General features: G+C 50.1%; 1 protein-coding gene across 1 annotated transcript; it reads right to left on the reverse strand.

The window, feature by feature from the left end:
• Nucleotides 1–712: 712 nt before the first annotated feature.
• On the reverse strand, nt 713–13,545 carry APOE (apolipoprotein E). Its single transcript, XM_015416594.1, has 4 exons — nt 13,499–13,545; nt 12,719–12,777; nt 7,923–8,073; nt 713–1,757 (listed from the first exon to the last, which is right to left on the reverse strand). Exons 2-4 carry the CDS (start codon nt 12,759–12,761, stop codon nt 1,127–1,129), a joined length of 825 nt encoding a protein of 274 aa, XP_015272080.1. The 5' UTR covers nt 12,762–12,777; nt 13,499–13,545; the 3' UTR covers nt 713–1,126.
• Nucleotides 13,546–14,227: the final 682 nt, after the last annotated feature.

Here is a 14,227-nt window from a genome sequence, read left to right on the forward strand (position 1 = left end):
ACTTACTAGCCTCCTGTCTCCTTGGCTGCCTGACTCCCACCTGCCCGCCCCCTTTTTCTTCCTGCTCCTGTTGAGTATTTGCCAGGTCCTCCCCAGGCACCAGCAGGGGATGGGGGGGTCGGGTTGCCAGATCCAGGCTGGGAAACTCCTGGAGATTTGGGGGTGGAGCCTGGGGAGGACAGGGACGTCAGTGGGGTGCAGTGCCATACAACCTACCCTCCAAAGCATCCATTTCCTCCAGGGGGAGCTGTTCTCCATAGTCTGGACATGAGATGTAATTCCGGGGGATCCCCAGGTCCCACCTGGAGGCTGGCATCCCTAAGTATACAGTAAAAGGTAAAGGTAAAGGTTCCCTTGCTCGAAAGCCAGTCGAGTCCGACTCTAGGGTTGCGGTGCTCATCTCTGTTTCCAAGCCGAAGAGCCAGCGCTGTCCGAAGACGTTTCCGTGGTCATGTGGCCGGCATGACTAAACACCGAGGCGCACGGAACGCTGTTACCTTCCCACCGAAGTGGTACCTATTTATCTACTTGCAATTTTTTGCTTTTGAACTGCTAGGTAGGCAGGAGCTGGAACTAGAGACGGGAGCTCACTCTGTCATGCGGCAACTCGGGTCTCGAACGGCTGAACTACTGACCTTCCACAGCCTGCAGTTCACCGTCTTAATCACGACACCAAACCTTAAGTTGTATGAAAGAGAGACCCTCGCATCTCTGAAGTACATATACTTTTATTTAGTTACAGGTCGAAACGGAAAACTCCGGTAAAAAGCCGAGAAATTTTGGCGAAAGGCACGACACAAGTGTCTCGGGTGGACGTACGTGTTAAAACAGGGAAGCGTGGCGAACTGTTATACGGCCCGTCTTGTCGGGGGTCGATCGGCACCACGGGGCCTAGGAGGTGGCGTTGCCTGCAGGGAGTGGGCGGGGTGTTAATGGGCCAAAATGGCCGCCGAACGGAACGGGAGGGAGGCGTGTGTGGAAGGTCTGCTGGGCAGTGTGGGATTAGTACATTTAGTGACCACCTGTGCCTTTTCCACCAAGGAGCCTCAGCCCAGGAGGCCATCTTGGTTTCCCTAGAAACCAAGGGCGGCGGCGGTGTTCGCTTCCGGGCTATGCCGGCCACCTTTTAAGACTGCAGCTGCTTGAACTTGTCCACCAAGGTCTCGATCTGGGAGCGGAGGTCATTCAGCAAGGGGTCGAACCACTGGCGTACCTTGTCAGCCACTTGGTCAATATTGACCTTGACTTCCTCCGCTCTCCCCCGGAAGTGGTTGTGAAGCTCCTGGGCGCGGGCGCTGAGCTGTTCCCCGACCATCCTTCCTTGCTCTTCCACGGCCTGCTGCAGGGCCTGGAGACGCTGCTGCCCCTTCTCGCGGATGCTGGAAATGTACGGCGCCAGCTGCTGGCGCACGGCGTCGACTTTGTCGTCGGTGGTAGCCCGTACCTCCTCGGCGTAGGCGGCGAACTTGTTCCGCAAGGCCTCGGTGTCCTTGCCGATGCGTTTCCTCAGCTTGCGCAGGTACAGGTCGACCTGGGACCGAACCACTTCCACGTTGTGGTCGAACATGACGCGCGCGTCGTTGGTGTATTGGAGCACCTTGGTTTTGGTCTCTTCCATGTCAGTCCGCAGTTTCTCTGTCAGGGCCGACACTTCCGTATTCATGCGCTGCTGCACGTCCCGAGCGTATGGGCCGATCTTGTTACTGAGGTCTGTGGTGTAGTGCTCCAGTTCCCCCATGGTGTCTGTGATGAGGCCACTGTGGAAAAGAAGGGCGGGTGGGTGGAAACAGTGGGGAAGAATCGGGTGGTCAGAATCATCTTATCCATTGGACGAGGGGTCCGCATTCTTTTTGCACCTGCAGATACCTTTGGAATTCTGACTTGGCACCGTTGGCCGAGTCACAAAATGGCTGCCGCAGGAGGCAGAGCCAGCTACAAAATGGCTGCCACGCCTTGCTTCCTGTCACTAAAGATCCTTGTGCAGTAGTAGCAGCTGCTGCCAAAGCAACATACTTAAAAATCTGCGCCGCCAATCAGTTCTCTGATGGCCAATCAGAAGCCTTGCTGGGCAAAAGCCCCACTTGGCCCTGCCCACGTTCTAAAAACACTTGGCAGACTCCAGAAAAGGTGTCAGTGGGCGCCACATTGGGGAATCCTACATTAGACCCTCCCTCCCACCTGGGTTTTGGCCATTGTGTGACATAGTTGGACAGGATGGGCCATTGGCCTGATTCAACATGGCATCTCTTATGTTCTTACGTCCATTCTCATAATTACCCCCAAGACCTGATGATCAGACTACACCAGGGGTGAGTTTGGGCTCTCTCACACTGGGGTCACTGTATTGTCTGTCTCATCCCGCTCAGAGGTCAAGGGGAACATTACCACACATATAAAACAGATATGCAGTGAAATGTGTAGGAAAATACATTATCCGTCTCTGTCGAGTGAGCCACAGGTAGTTAACCACTAGATCAACTTCAAACAGGTCTGATTAATCATCTCCACAGCTAGTCTGTGGGCTTTACTCAGGGACAGCCCAATACACTGGGAGGTGGGCTAACCTGGGGAAAGGGAAATCCAAGCAGACCCTTGCAGTAACTAGGATTGCCAAACTCCAGGTGAGGCCTGGAGTTTTCCCAGAATTAGAACCGATCTCCAGGCATCAGAGAGCAGTCCCCCTGGAGGAAATGGCTGCTTTGGAGGGTGGACTCTATGGCATTATAACCCATTTTTAAAATCTCTCCTTATATATAATTGAATAGTGGGTGCCAAAGTTCTAAAATGCACTCCTTTAGTGTATGGACGCTTGAACTGTCAGTCAGAAGACGCTGGCTGGGTTGACTGGCTGCTTTGTGCAGTCCCGCCCAGTGTTTCAAGGTCTTTTGCATATGGAAGCTGATTGGACTTCACTGCATTCCGCACCTCAAACTCACCCCCCTCCCCGCAAGGCAGTTGGAATGTCAGTTGCATATGGAACCTTCAAGGTCTTTTGCATATGGAAGCTGATTGGACTTCACTCAATTCCACACCTCATACTCCCCCCCCCCGCAAGGCAGTTGGAATGTCTGGTGGTGTGTAGGTCCCAGGATCATGTTTTAAAAGCGCAGTTCCACAGGGCCTGTAAGACGGAGCTCTTCCGCCAGGCATTTAAATAGGGGCCGCCGCTACTGCAGGCCGTTACTGCAGGCCCCTACTGCAGGCCGTTACTGCAGAGCTTGGTCTGTGGTTTTAACATCTGATTTTAACATCTGATTATGAGCAGAAATATCGTGGTACATCTGGGCAGTGGAAATTTGTTCTAGCAATATACCGTCTAGGTTAATTTAACAGCCGCCAGCACTTTGTATTTATAATGTTTTTATTGTATGGTTAAATATTGTGAAATTTTAATGTAGTTATGTTTTTATGGAAGCCGCCCTGAGCCCGCTTGCGGGGAGGGCGGGGTATAAATTTGATAAATAATATATAAATAAAATATTGTAATTGTTCTCTAATGAAGTCCTGCCCCTCCCCAAACCTCTTCCTCACCAAGTTCCACCTCCAAAACCTCCAGGTATTTCCCAATCCAGAGTTGGCGATTCTACCAGCAACTGATAACACACTTAAATCGTGCTGCCTCGATATCTGAGGTACTATCATCTCACACTTCCACAGGACCAAGCCGTACTTGGCTCTATCTTTTTGTATCCCTCAGGCAACACCTTCTGTCTTTCGTGTTCTCCTCTGAATCCCACAGAAAACCTGGATGTATTCTGAACTAGCTACTAATACCTCATAATGTTTGTGAAGGATTATAACCGTCAGGGTTTTTTTTTTTCTGGCGGAACGTGCCGGAACAGAGTTTCGGGACCTCTTTGTGGAAAGAAAATTCTCGAAAAATGTTTAAAAGCCCTGATCACGGTACAGTTCCAAAGGAGAGTTGCATACTTTTAAACCTTGGATTTCAAGGGCTCTAGAAGGGTGTAACTTTGTGTAGGACTTCACAGTTGCAGTGCGGTCCTAAGAACACTTCCCTGGGCATAAGCCCCATTGAGCAGGATTCCGAGTAGGGAACAATCTTCATCAGGTCTACTCACAAATCAGGCTCCCTCTAAGCTGTGGAGTCTTATGAGCAAAAATTCTACTTTGCGAGCTGCTGGCACTAAAGTCGTGAGTGAGCCATTTGGCTCCTGCATCAATGAGTTTGCTCTGGAGCCCTCCTTCCCGAGCTGAGACAAAAATGGGTGAGCCGGAAGCTGAAAAGCTGTGAGCTAGCTCGCACTAACTCAGCATAGAGGGAACTCTGCTCACAAGTCAGTCCTGTTGTATTCACTGGGGCTTATTACCAGAAAAGTGTTCTTAGGGCTACCGCTCACATCCGCTAAACTACTCAGCAAGATAAAATGGTCGAATAATCCTTTCTAATGTTAAATTCTCTTTGTGGGGTTGTCATCTTCAAGGCGGAGATCTCCTGGAATTACCAGCGATCTCCAGAGATGTAAAATTTCCGGAAATTTTGAAGCTCGGGAAAAAACCCCAGGTTTTTTCGGGGGGAAACGGAAATTTTCGGAAAAATTGGGGGGGGGGGAACAGCTTCATTAGCATTTCTTTTTTTTTTCTAGATTGAAAGTCATTCTGTTACTTTAGGAACATAAAATATGACTATGGACATTTTTACTTGGCATGAAATTATCACAACTAGCCTATTAAAAATATAGTGTATCCAAACAATTATTACAAACAGAATACCCACCCACATGTAAAAACAAAACTGAAACTTTTTTTATTTTCTTCTGCCAATTGCACCTCCTAAAGGAAGAAATGCATCTTGTTCTTGCATTGGAGAGTTCAGTTGGTAACCTAGGACTTGCTTGTCCTCAGTGCACAGAAATTAGATCAACCTGATACCATATATATATATATTAGAAATGATTTGAAAAATATTTGAACACCTTGTCTTAAAATATTTTATTCATCATGTTAAAATAAAACGTTCCATAATCAATTTCTTTTCTTTTTTCAATGTTTCCAATTTTCGGGAAAAAAACAAAAAAGCTTCAGGAAAATAACGGGAAAAAAATGGGTTTCTTCCCGAATTTTTCCGGTTTTTTCCCGGGCCTTCACATCTCTACTCCAGACAAAAGAGGTCCGTTCCCCTGGAGAAAATGGTTTTAGATGGTGGACGTGTCGTTAGAAGAGTTAGTTCCGAGTCCTTTTACCACCTTAGAGACCAACCACATCTTCAGGGTCAAAGTTCCCTTCATCGAGACACCTGACGAAGGGAACTTTGAATCTCGGAAGCTTATACTAGGGCTGCTACCTCCTGGTTGGGATTTTCCTGGAGATTTTGGGGGTGGAGCCTGAGGAGGTCGGGGCTTGGGGGAGGGAGGGACTTCAGTGGGGTAGGTTGCCATTCGGTCCGCCTTCCAAAGCAGCCGTTTTCTCCAGGCAAACGGATCTCTGTCGCCTGGAAATCAGTTGTCACCCCAGGCAAGGTTCCCTTCTAAGCTGTGGAGTCCTGTGAGCAAAAATTCTACTTTGTGAGCTGCTGGCATTAAAGCTGTGAGTGAGCGATTTGGCCGCTGCGTAAGTTAGTTTGCTCTGGAGCCCTCCTTCCTGAGCTAAGGCAGAAATGTGTGAGCCGGAGGCTAAACAACGGTGACCCGGCTCGCACTGACTCAGCTTAGAGGGAACGCTGGATTCCCAGGAGATCTCCAGCCACCAGCTGGAGGATGGCAACTCTGTCTTATACACCCTCCAAATCTTGTTAATCCCTAAGGTGCTATTGGACTTGGATCTACTTAGAGAAAAATGGCTGCTTTGGAGGGTCGACTCAACGGCATTATACCCCACTGAGATCCCATCCCGAGCACACCCGAATCTCGAGGAAGTTCCCACGCCGAAGTTGGAAAGCTCAGTGGGCAAGCTGAGCCATTCCTCATTCTTCCCCCACCTCCGCAGTGATATTCATGTGTCTTCTTCTCCCAGCCTAGGGTTGCCAAACTCCAGGTGGTAAGCAATGTTCCCTCTAAGCTGAGTTAGTGTGAGCCAGCTCACAGATTTTTAGCCTCCGGCTCACTCATCTTTGTCTCAGCTCAGGAAGGAGGGCTCCAGAGTGAACTAATTGATGCAGCAGCCCAATCGCTCGCTCACAACTTTAATGCCAGGAGCTCACAAAGTAGAATTTTTGCTCACAAGGCTCCACAGCTTAGAGGGAACATTGGTGGTAAGTAACCAAAAACCAACCGTGATATTATTATATAATCTATTCAATCGTTATTATTAAGCATTTATGTCATGGTACACATTACAGAAGAAGAGGAAAAAGAGGCAGAAGAGGAAGAGGAAGAAGAAGAAGAAGAGATTGGATTTATACCCCGCCCTTCACTTGGAGTCTCAGAGCGGCTCACAAGCTCCTTTCCCTTCCCCTCCCCACAACAGACACCCTGTGAGGTAGGCGGGGCTGAGAGAGCTCTTGAGAGAACTGTCCTTGAGAGAACAGCTGTGCCAGAACTACGGCTTGCCCAAGGTCATCCAGCAGCTGGAAGTGGAGGAGTGGGGAATCAAACCCGGCTCTCCCAGATTAGAGTCCGCACACTTAACCGCTACACCAAACTGGCTCCCATTCCAATACGAAATGTACACATATTGAAAAGCGTCCTTGTAAACGGAACTGTCCGTGCTCAAAGCACAGTGTGGTTTACATCATAATATCACGGTTGGGTTTTTTTTTGTTTACTTACAACCTATCCCGTGATCTCAGGTTTGTATAACCTACGGGGAGTGGCTGGAGACCTCCTGGGACTACGACTGACCTCCCGGCGACAGGGATCAGTCCCCCTGGAGAAAATGGCTGCCTTGGAGGTGAATTCTGTGGCAGTGTACCCCACTGAAGTCCTTCCCCTCCCCAAACCCCGCCCTCCTCAAGCCCCAAATCTCCAGGTATTTCCCAACTAGAGATTTGGAGGATAGAGCCAGGGGAGGCCCAATGCCGTAGAGGCCACCGTCCAAAGCATCCATTTTTTCTCCAGGGAAACTTACCTCTGTAGTCTGGGGGTGAGCTGTAGTTCCGGCGGATCCCCAGGTCCAGGGGTCATTTCCTGCAGGAGCCCATGGGAGCGGAGCTCCGGCAGTAAAGAGCCCAGGGGGCGGGCACATGCAACAAGCCCCACCCCCTGATCCCAGCAGCCCTCAGTCAGAGCAAGAAGCCGCCAGGTAAGTTGCAGAGGCCCCCCCTCCCCGGCCCCCTGGTCTAAAACAGTCCAGTGGCACCTTTAAGACCAAGTTTTATTCAGGTACAAGCTCTCCCTCCTCTGCAAGGACAGAGATGCACGCCCCCCCCCCCAATAGCTAGCAATCCAAAACAGTCCAGTGGAGCCTGTTGCCTTCTGACACACTTCCGGTGATGTCAGGGTGTGTGGCATATGCAAATGAGTTATGCTAATGAGTTCTGCTAATGAGCTCCTGCACCTCTTTTTCGACAAAATGACCCCTGCCCTGGAGGCTGGCATCCCTCGGAGGAACAGTAGTGCTTCTTCAGCAGCGATTTCTAAGGGCTCTAATAGACTAGGGTGGGTTGGCTTTTAAGGCTGCTGAGAGAATTGCTGGTGCGCTGAAAATCTGGGGGGTGGGGTGCTACCACGCTGGCCATGAGCAAGGAATCGACCTCGCCCAGTGCCGGGTGGAATTGAGCCGCCTCCGCAAGCTGGCAGCCCTGCTGTTCTCTCAAGGGCAGTTCTCGAGAGAGCTCTCTCAGCCCCACCGACCTCACAGGGTGTCTGCTATGGAGAGGGGAAAGGAGAGGAGATTGTGAGCCGCTCCGAGACTCCTTCCAATTCAATCTCCTCCCTTCTTCGGCTTACAGTCCCCTGCTGTCAACCCTGCTCCGTTCACAGCCAAAAACCTCCCCTGCCCCCTCACTGTTTCAGAGGAAGACTCACTCCAGTTCCTTGCTGATCTGCGAAGCCTTAATCTGGGTGGTGACCTCATCGGCGGAATTCCCGACCTTGGTGACGTACTCCCAGAAGCCTTCCACGGCCCGCTCCCAGTTGGATTTTAGCTCCTCTTGCACAAGAGGGTTGGCCCAGGAGCCTGCGTGGATGAAGAAAGGGAAGAGAACAACTTTGAAATACCAAGGCCGGATCACCCAAGGCCACCGATCTTGTATGGCGCCACCACCAAATGACCAACTATTAAGTTCTCAGAAGCCATGTTGCTTACCTCCAAATGACCAACTATTAAGTTCTCAGAAGCCATGTTGCTTACCTCAGTGAGGGTCGTGGGCAAACGGGCCTACGTTCAAGATAGGAAGAGCAGCGGAACTCTTCTCTTATTACCTGCTGCAGACACATCACAGGCCACAGTGCCTAATGTATGGGAAAGGCTCTGTTTGTGGTGCATCGTGGAAACGAGGGGAGTTTTGGAGAGCCCTTTGCCTATATCTCGGCACACCTGGCTGGCCACATTTGGCTACTGGATACTGGGACACAGAAGAGCTTCCCTCATAAGTACAGAACTAGATAAGAGTTACCTGGCTGGATCTTACAGGTGCTTTACCCAGCAATTGGTTTCCAAAAGTGGCCAGCCGGCTGAGCCAAAACACAGGCAAAGGGCTCTTTAGCTCCCTCCTTCCCAGGGTGAATAGCAACTGCAGGCACAACTACAGCTGAGGTAGATAAAAAAGGGAAGGGTTCTATTGCTATTTATCCTGAAAAGTGAGGAGAATCTATGAGCCCTTTGCCTCTGCCTTGGCTCGCCAAAGGGCTCTTTAGCTCCCTCCTTCCCAGTATGAACAGCAGCCCCAAAACATTTCCATTATGAAAGGCACAACTATGGCTGAAGTGGATGAAAAGGGAAAAGGTTCTGGCACTGTTTATACTGAAAAGCGAGGGGGATTCATGAGCCCTTTGCCTCTGCCTTGGCTCATGTAACTGATCACAGCTGGAAACAGATGTTGGGGTATGACATTGATTTGATCTAACCAGGTAATTCTTACCAAGGTCTTGCCTTAAGGAAGGCCATGTCTATTGCAGTGTTCTTTTTCCAATAGTGGCCGGCGAAATGTGTGAAGATATAGGCAAAGGCCTCTTTCACCCTTGCCCCCCCACTTCCCAGTTTGCGAAAGAAACACAGCCCTTCTCTTTGTATCAACAGCAGCCACAGATGTGTCTATAGTCTGCAATAAGAGAGGGCACTATTTCTGTTCGTACTGGGAAGGAGGGAGTTAAAGAGTCATTTTCCTCTGCCTTGGCTGATCTAGCTGGCCAGTGCTGGAAATAGAAACACAGCCATTCTCTTATCCACACAATAGCCACAGATGTGCCTGTAGTCCGCGATAAGGAAGGTGCTGATGCTGTTCATATCGGGAAGGGAAGGGAAGGGTTAAAGAGTCCTTTGTCTCTGTCTTGCCTCATCCGGCTGGCCACTAGATAAGGCACTGGTCTGATCCAATCAGGGAATTCTAATCTAGGCCTCACCTTACCAAATAAGTTGTTATCTGCTCCAGCATTCTCTTTCTAAGGGGGGGGGGCAGAGAGAGATATATCAGCAAAGGGCTCTCCAACTTCCCCCAACCCCGCTTTCCCGTTGTGCAACAAACTCAGAGCCATTCCCTTCTATCGTGAATCTCAGCCCATATATGTATATGATGGGTGAGCTCGTTTATGGTGCGCTCTTAGAATGGAAGAAAGAGCCCTTTGTCTGCATATTGGACAGCCAGTGTGGTGCCATGGTTAAAGTGGAGGAGGGCAGGGAGCTAATAAAATAATAGCAATATCCCTGTTGGCAGCAGATGATAGGACTCGCAATAATGGGTTTAAATTAAGGGCAGGAAGGTACTTGCTGGATATTAGGGAAAACGTCTTTGACAGTCAGGGCAAGGCTCCCTCCGAGCTGTGGAGTCTTGCGAGCAAAACGTCGACTAGGTGAGCTGCTGGCATTCAAGTTGCGAGCGAGCCATTTGGCTACTGCATCAGTTAGTTGGCTCTGGAGCCGTCCTTCCCGAGCGGAGATAAAACTGTGCGAGCCGGAGGCTAAAAAAACTGTGAGCCGGCTCACGCTAACTCAGTTTAGAGGGAACACAGAGTTCTGCAACAGTGGAATCGGCTGCTTCGGAGGTGGTGAGCTCCCCCTCCCTGGCAGTCTTGAAGCAGCGGCTGGACAAACCCTCATCAGGGATGCTCTAGGCCAGTGATGGCGAACCTTTTAGAGCCCGCGTGCCCAAACTGCGACCCGAAACCCACTTATTTATCGCAAAGTGCCAACACGGCCATTTAACCTGAACACTGAGGTTTTACTTAAGAAAAAAACACTCATAAATTAACTTAAGATGATCCAAACAAAGTAAGGAAAGCAATCCCAAATGCTTTCATTTACTTAAAATTATTTGGCAGAGAATTCGACAGTGTAATGATGGTCTGGGCCTGGCTGGGGCGATGGCACGCGTGCCCACAGAGAGGGCTCTGAGTGCCACCTCTGGCCCCCGTGCCATAGGTTCGCCACCCCTGCTCTAGGCTGATCCTGCATTGAGCAGGAGGTTGGACTCAATGACCCGTAGGGCCCCTTCCAACTCTATGATTCTGTATTTTGGCCACCTAGAGAGGCAGTGAGCTCCCCCTCACTGGCCGTCTTTAAGCGGCCGAAGCAACCCGAGCTGCAGTGTTAGGAGAGTCTAGTAACAAATAAATACACACGGCCAAAACCTTTTAACAAACGAATGTGTCAACACTATGCAGCTTTGAGAATGACAGGAGTACTCCGTCCACGAATGTTAGCTGCCGACCGCTCATCAACTTTATTGCTCAGCAATTTCATGGAGTGCCCACGGGTTCTTGTATTGTGAGAAAGGGAGAAAAGTACCTCTTTCTCTACCTGCTCTTTCCCATGCATAATCTTATAAACCTCAATCATGTCACCCCTCAGTCGTCGTTTCTCCAAGCTAAAGAGCCCTAAGCGCCTTAACCTTTCCTCATAGGGAAAGTGTTCCAACCCTTTTATCATTCGAGTTGCCCTTTTCTGCACTTTTCCCAAAGCTATAATATCCTTTTTAAGGTGTGGTGACCAGAACTGCACACAGTATTCCAAATGAGATTGCACCATTGATTTATATAGGAGCAGTGAATTCCATGTGTTAATTACTCTTTGGGTGAAGAAGGACTTCCTTTTATCCGTTCTAACCCGACCGCTCAGCAGTTTCATGGAGTGCCCACGAGTTCTTGTATTGTGAGAAAGGGAGAAAAGTACCTCTTTCTCTACCTGCTCTTTCCCATGCATAATCTTGTAAACCTCAATCATGTCACCCCTCACACCTCATTCAACTTATGAATTGTGTCTTTTAAATAGTCTTTTGTAGGACCGGCAAAAAGCATCCATACAACTGTTAGGAAGGCTGTCCCCCCTTTCTGGAAGACTTCATGCAAGGAGAAGCAGGTTTATAATTCTAGAGACTCCCGTTGGGGTGTGACTTTTGAAACACTGATGCAAATTTGTCTGGTAGTTAGCAATCTGCATGTACTGAATGTTATTGCTTATTGAATGTAATGAATATTTATACCTGACTAGGATGAAATAACGATACACTATGCACTTTACTAAATGATGACTATAAATGGAACGTCTTTAAGCAGCGGCTGAAGAAACACTTGTCAGGGAATTCTCTAGGCAGATCCTGCCTTAAGCAGGGGGTTGGACTAGACAACCTGTGAGGGCCCTTCCCACTCTATAGTTCTTCGGCTCCTAGGGAGGCGGTGGGCTCCCCCTCCCTGGCAGTCTTGAAGCAGCGGCTGGACAAACCCTTGTCAGGGATGCTCTAGGCCGATCCCGCATTGAGCAGGGGGTGGACTAGCTGGCCTATCGGGCCCCTTCCAACTCTGCGATTCCATGATTCTACTAGGATCTGAGAAACCCAGGTTCGAATCCCCCCCCCCCTGTGCCCTGGAAGCTCGCCGGGTGGTCTTGGCCCCGGTCACACACTCTCAGCCTAATCTACCTCACAGGGTCGTTGTGAGGAGAAGGGGAGGACTACATAGGCCGCTCCGGGTTCGCACTGGAGAGAAAGGCGGGATGTAAATTAGGTAAATAAACTATTTCACTGGCTGCTGTGGACTAGCAGCCAGCGGATCCAGCAGGGCAGTTCTTTCACTGTTATCTGCCTGGCCCCGTTCACCCTTTCCACGTTTCACTAGATGACTTCATGAATCCGCCGGGTCAGGCCAAAGGTCCATCTCATCTAGCCTTCCTTCTGTTTCTGCCGGAGATGAGCAAGACGGGGAACTAGGCGTCTGGCTGGCTTCCACAGTGGAAGCCTGCCAGATTTCTAGTTCCCCCCGTCTCGCTCGCCTCCAGCAGACGCATACTGCCTCTGTCTACAGAAGAACAGATTCAGAGTCCAGTGGCACCTTTAAGGTTTATTCAAGGTATGAGCTTTTGTGTGCATGCACATTGGAATTTGAAAGAGTGCGCAGGCACACAAAAGCTCATACCTTGAATAAACCTTAGTTGGCCTTAAAGGTTGGACTCTGAATGTGTTCTGCTGTTTCAACTGACCAACTGGATCTGTGTACAGAAGCTACTGTGGCTAGTAACCCTTGATGGACGACCTCGCCTTGGAAGACGGGAGTCTAGTGCAACAGTTTTGGGGGAATTGCGCTAAGAAGGGGAGCAGGGTATGGCCCATCGGATGTCTCTTTTGCAGTTCTCGGCTATACTTTGGGGACCGCTTTCCATTCAATCGACTCACCTCCCAGGAGCGCGGCCGCAAAAATCAGGATCAAGGACTTCATGGTGACCAAGCGGCTCCTTCAGGAAAAGAGAAACAAAGAAAAACGATGGAAGCATTGAGAGCGGGTCAAGTTTGGAGGGGAAGTCTCTCTCTCCTGGCAGGAGACTCGCTCACTTCTATGAAAGACAGGGAGAGTCAAATACTAGCTCTGCTGAAACAGTTCCCTTTGTTTGGGGTGGAGCTACCCGGTTTTCCCCCAGGCCACCAGCAGAGGACGGGGGTCAGGTTGCCAGCTCCAGGTTGGGAAATTCCTGGAGATTTGAGGATGGAGCCGGGGGAGGCCAGGGACCTCGGTGGGGCGCAGTGCCAGAGAGTCCACCAAATCATCCCTTTTCTCCAGGAGAACTGATCTCTGTAGTCTGGAGATGCGCTGGAATTCCGTGGGATCCCCAGCAGCGTTCCCTCTAAGCTGGCTCGCTCAGAGCTTTAATGCCAGGAGCTCACAAAGTAGAATTTTTGCTCACAAGACTCCACAGCTTAGAGGGAGCATTCCCCAGGTCCCACCTGGAGACTGGCATCCCTAGTTTGGACTGTGCCCGGAGGTAATTTCCTCCCCCCCCCACAAACTCTGTGCCACTTAAAAAAAACAACAACACCAGCCTAAATCACAATTTTTTAACGCTAGATTTCTTAACCAACACCCTCCCCGCTTGCTTCCGCTGGCCCCAGTTCCTAGCTTATGCCAGATCTGGTTGCCAACTGAGGCCAAAGAGAAAGTCCAGGACTCTGTCCTCATACCTTCTCTTCCGCTGGACTCCAGGAACTGTCGGACAGCCAACCCCTCTTTCCAGAGACTTAAATACTCAGCTCAGCTGGTAGGAAGGGAGCTGGGGGGGGGAGGAGGAGGAGGAGGAGGAGGGGCCGGCGAAGTCAGCAGCTATGGTAAAACTGCAGATTCTGCCAAGGTGGCCTGGTGGACAAAGTTTAATTCCCCCCCTACACACACACACACACACACAGTACACAACATTCTCCCAGGGAAAGTCTTAACCCCAACCGCACCAGAAGAGGGAGGGGACTGTGACTAATTAAACACGCGATTCTGCAGGAGAAACTTCTGGAGGATGTGTGTGTGTGTGTGTGTGTGTGTGTGTGAACCGAAAGCTTGCCAGATTCTCTGGGAGATTTGGGGGTGGAGCTTGGGGAGGACAGGGACCCCAGTGGGGCGCAGTGCCATAGAGTCCTCCCTACAGAGCAGCTGTTTTCTCCAGGGGGAGCTGATCTCTGTAGTCTGGAAATCAATTGTAATTGCAGGAGGAGGAGGAGGAGGAGGAGAGATTGGCTTTCCCCCGTCCTTCACTACAAGAAGAAGAAGAAGAAGAAGAAGAAGAAGAAGAAGAAGAAGAAGAAGAAGAAGAAGAAGAACAGGAGGAGGAGGAGGAGGAGGAGGAGGAGATTGGATTTCCCCCGTCCTTCACTACAAGAAGAAGAAGAAGAAGAAGAAGAAGAAGGAGAAGGAGAAGAAGA

This window comes from Gekko japonicus, unplaced genomic scaffold (assembly GCF_001447785.1).
Source record: "Gekko japonicus isolate JY-2015 unplaced genomic scaffold, Gekko_japonicus_V1.1 scaffold4127, whole genome shotgun sequence".
Lineage (NCBI taxonomy): Eukaryota > Metazoa > Chordata > Lepidosauria > Squamata > Gekkonidae > Gekko > Gekko japonicus.

Bases quoted from the DNA above. Each gene is read 5' to 3' on its own strand.
- APOE (XM_015416594.1), bottom strand. From the start codon at position 12,761: ATGAAGTCCTTGATCCTGATTTTTGCGGCCGCGCTCCTGGGAG. The intron at 8,074-12,718 runs GTGAGTCGATTG...TCATCCACGCAG, and splicing joins TGCGGCCGCGCTCCTGGGAG to GCTCCTGGGCCAACCCTCTT. The intron at 1,758-7,922 runs GTGAGTCTTCCT...TCTTTTCCACAG, and splicing joins CAGATCAGCAAGGAACTGGA to TGGCCTCATCACAGACACCA.